Source organism: Austrofundulus limnaeus, unplaced genomic scaffold (genome assembly GCF_001266775.1).
Source record: "Austrofundulus limnaeus strain Quisiro unplaced genomic scaffold, Austrofundulus_limnaeus-1.0 Scaffold637, whole genome shotgun sequence".
Lineage (NCBI taxonomy): Eukaryota > Metazoa > Chordata > Actinopteri > Cyprinodontiformes > Rivulidae > Austrofundulus > Austrofundulus limnaeus.
This window is the reverse complement of record NW_013953039.1, coordinates 35,411-39,597: the sequence shown is the minus strand read 5'-3', so window position 1 is coordinate 39,597 and position 4,187 is coordinate 35,411. Positions and strand designations below refer to the sequence as shown.

General features: G+C 37.7%; 1 protein-coding gene across 2 annotated transcripts in view; it reads right to left on the bottom strand.

Annotated features, from left to right (window-relative positions):
• The window catches only part of LOC106531462 (SH2 domain-containing protein 4A), a 17,681-nt gene that overhangs the window by 9,347 nt on the left and 4,147 nt on the right, over nucleotides 1-4,187 (bottom strand). The window contains exon 2 of one of the 2 annotated variants that reach the window (XM_014027335.1): nucleotides 2,790-3,161. In XM_014027335.1, coding sequence (XP_013882789.1) covers nucleotides 2,790-2,964 — 175 coding nt within the window. In that variant the 5' untranslated portion in view covers nucleotides 2,965-3,161. The remainder of the gene's footprint in view (nucleotides 1-2,789; nucleotides 3,162-4,187) is intronic. The other variant, XM_014027336.1, reaches the window with a different exon arrangement.

Below are 4,187 nucleotides of genomic sequence, written 5' to 3'. Positions count from 1 at the left end.
CTTAAGTATTAAAAGTAAAAGTATTGATTTAAAATGAGCAGTTAGATCTTCTGTAAGGACATTTAGTAGGAGGAGACCTCCCCCCAAAAACTGCAGAAATGACTGTTTTATTAAAATAATTAGTTTAAATTTAGGATGCATGGGTGCCCAAACCTTTTCCCCAAAATGAAAATCTATCTGAGGGCTGCGGCCAAATGTTATAATATAATTCATGAAATACAAATATTTCTTAAGTATAGTCCTTTTATTTTAATGATTATGTCCTGCTGGAGTGTGACATGATTTGTTTGTGTACAAAGTAATACAGTATATATTTATACTTCTCATTCAACCACAATTAAATTCACAATATCTAGGAGGCACAATTTAGTATTTAATTTTTATAATAACAAGCTGGAATGAAGACAACCAAAAATGAAATAAAAGTAACGACTTTCTACATCTTGCCTTTTTACAAAATGAGTAGAAAGTACAGATAATTTTGAGAAAATGTAAGAAGTAGAAGAAAAAGTAGGCAGAAAAATAATTACTCAAGTAAAGTACAGATAACCAAAAATTCTACTTAAGTACAGTAACAAAGTATTTGTACTTAGTTACTTTACGACTCTGTTAAAGTCAAGGTCACATTTACCAGGAAACCCTGTTTAATGTCGCTACTCCAGCTGATCTTTTCCTCATTAGCACTCCCAACGTTTGGACAGTCCAGTTTCCTCTAAACAGACCTGAGTGCTTCTCTTGCTAAACCTGAACCTGCTGCAATTCCTGGAGTCAGGTTCAGGGGGGGTTGGAACCACGGCCCTCCCAATTTAAGAAAAACTGCAATTGTAACCCCCTACCCTTATAAATCATTTGAGGAATTCATACTTTCAGGCAATATGCCCAAAAAAATGTCTTTTGTTTTATTTGATTTGTATTATTTGTTTTGTGTAGTATGTTTTTGTTTGTTTTTTAAATGAAATGAAAATGAATAAACTTTTTAAAATAAAAAAATAATAAAAAACTATGTAAAAAACAGAGCATACTCATCATTTACAGGCACAACCCTTCAAAAATCTAACACACAAACCGTCTAACGGTGTTATAGTCCACTATACACCTGCTTTAGCAGTGGCATCAAATTTTTATAAAAAATGTGAATGTTTTTTTGGAAAGATAACACTGACAACATATTGCAAAAGAAATTTCACGCTGCTGAGATGAACAGTTGTTGAGATATTTGCATGTGAAGTAACAGGAAGTGATGTCAAAGATGAATGTCTGTATGTGAACAGAGCGTTGTTACAACAGCTGATAACACAGACTGTAGAGAAGAATCTGATGTTTCTTTAGATTAATTTGAGTCTCTATCAAAGAGAGATGAAGAAGAGTTAAAGTTTAAATAATATTGTTTTAATAAACAGAGACCAGAGAGTTTCTTTTATTAAGGAGTTCCCCTTTGATGTCACTTCCTGTTTCATTTAGGCTGAACCAAGTTCAAAAGGAAATAGGCCATTTTTGTGACATTTATGTGCATAAAAAAATTAATCCTCAAACTACCTTCAATTTCATACAGACTTCAAGATTTTTCATCCTTTACAGTCTTTATACGTATCAGTAAAATGATCATTGGACTGTTCATTTTATTTTAACAACATATGTACTAAAAGGTATTTTGACAACAAATATATATCAGCTGTAGCAGCATCATATGAATTCTGACATTTTACACATAGTCCACCAGGAGGCACCAACACAAAAGTCAGAGACTTCACGTGAGATTTGGACCATCTTGTGGGGGAAAAGATTACTTACTACTCATGAGCGCCCCCTCTGGTGGGGAAACATTTTTTCAGAGATACAAACTTTTTCAGAACTAGAGATGGGATAAATGGCTCTTTGAACGGATCCGGATCTTGGGGAGCCATTTGTTTCATAGAGCCGTTCAAAAGAGCCGTTAGATTTTGAACGTATTACGTCGTCACGTAGGGAAATACGTCATCACGTAATCCGTACGTAATGACGTCATCCCGTCACGTGGGTGGAACCATGTGTTTGTCAAGCGGAAACCCCCCTCCCCCTTTCACCGTGAGCTTCTGTACACCACAACTCTGCCTGTTTTCCGTGAAAAAGCAAAGCGGGAGCAATTTAAGTTTGAAAAAATAAAGAAATAAAACTACAAATGGCTCGTTACTGCCCGCAATTCTTCTCCTATTGTTCATTGTAAAGAGTTGTTCAAAAGATGCGAATCGTTCATGGACGTCACATCTTTATTCAGAACACCGGTAGACGGCAGCCATTACAGACGAACATGTGTTTGTTGTTGTTCCAGGAGCGGCTCGTTCACATGCTAATGTCATTAGTTTGTTATCATTACTGAGCTGCAGGACGACTTCCCCCCCTTTTTTCACATCATGTCGCCTGCCTGGATCTGTTATTATCTCGCTCTGAAGCACAGAGGAGTGTCAGAGGTGAGCTTGTTTCAACTGATTTTTACGTCTTGGTCTCATTTAAGGACTCAGGCATTTTGTGAATGAAGCCGATATTTCAGTTAAAATACAAAAATAAAAATATTTATCTGAGTATAATACTACCCCCCAACTCTAAGGATGATTTTATGGATTTAATTTTATGTATTATACTTGAATAAATGTGGTAAATAACTTCAGTCACTTGTGATGACTCTGTATGCTGATGAGTAACTGTCAGATAAAACTGAGTCTCTGTTGGAGTGTCATTATTATTATTTTATGTCCCCTTTGAGACGGAATTGGTGTCTCCATCTGACAGATGAAATCAATCTTGAACAGTACCTTTCTTGGGTCGGACATTGCTCCATCCTTCCCTCTTCTCCTTCTCCTCTCGCACTCTCCAGCGACGCACCTGCTCCTCTCTCATCTTCAGGAAGAGGATCCTCTTCTGCTCCTCGTTCAGGGCCTCCAGCACCTCAGGGTCCACCCACATGTCCTGAAGGATTTTAGCCAGCATCTTGCCTCTGTTTCCCAGCCGGTGGGTGTCTGAAACTTGCCCTCAGCTCCTCTTGTCAGCGAGGTACAATTGCTTCTTTTCCTGCTCGGAGTCAGGTTCCCCTTTTTTCTCTGAAGGATCTTGGATCAGGTCCACTCCTGACCTTTGAAGGAGGCCACTATCCCTCTGTGGGTGGATTAGCTTGGTGAAGGCTCCTGCTGTGGGTTTTACAAACACAGAGATTAGATCAGTTGGTTTGTTTTGTCCCTTGTCTGGCAGGACACAATGAGTCCAAATGTGCTGCATCAAGAATGCCTTTGGGCTTTTAAACCCTGCAGCAGGGCTAGATTCAATATGTCAACACACACTTACAGGGCGGGGTGCTAATGACTCCACACTATCTTTGAGTAACAGACGTTTTCAATGGTTTGGTCAATTTTTTACAGACACACTTTTTTTTTTGCACCTTGTCACGTCCACATGACCTTCACGCTGACTGCCCTGAGCCAACAGGGAAGCTGTCCAGTGAAAAAAACCTACCTGGCGTGTAAATAAAAAGCAGTCCCCGCCTTCCAAGCACTTTTTGAAAAATGTGAAGCGGATGTTTTCCTGAGGGACAGCCAATAGAGTTTGAATCTTTTGTAATAGTTAACCAATCCAAACTGATCTGAAGTTACACAAAAACTTGAAAATGACATAAAACTACTAAAGCAAAATACATTCTGAATATGTGCTTTGCTCAAATAGATAAAATATAGAAACAAAAGTGGTGTTTGAAAGCCTTTAGAGAGATTTTTTTCACCTGCCACAGCCAAAACCCAAATGTTTCTAACTCAGTGTTACAGATATTTAGCTACACTTTGGTGTGGGAGTAGCTGAGTGTCATCCCTGACATACTGTCAAAAAACAGATATAAAGGATTTAATTTAAAACAGGGTTCCCACCTTGGTCAACATCAAATTCAAGGACCTTTCCAGGACTTTCCAGTATCAATTTCCTCAAATTAAAGAACCACGAGTAAGGACAATTCCCTACTGCTACCACAGATTGTTACCACTAAACAGCTTTAATATCATGTAAATTCAATGAAAAACTGAACAACATAGAAGTTTTTGAGTCAGAAACAACGACATCAGTTTACCGTAATCCTGAGTTATCCACTGCAACAAATGTGTTTTTATTTAAATTTAATTTTATGATTTATTTTTTTTAAATATGATGAAAATCAGTTGTGTGAATAGAGA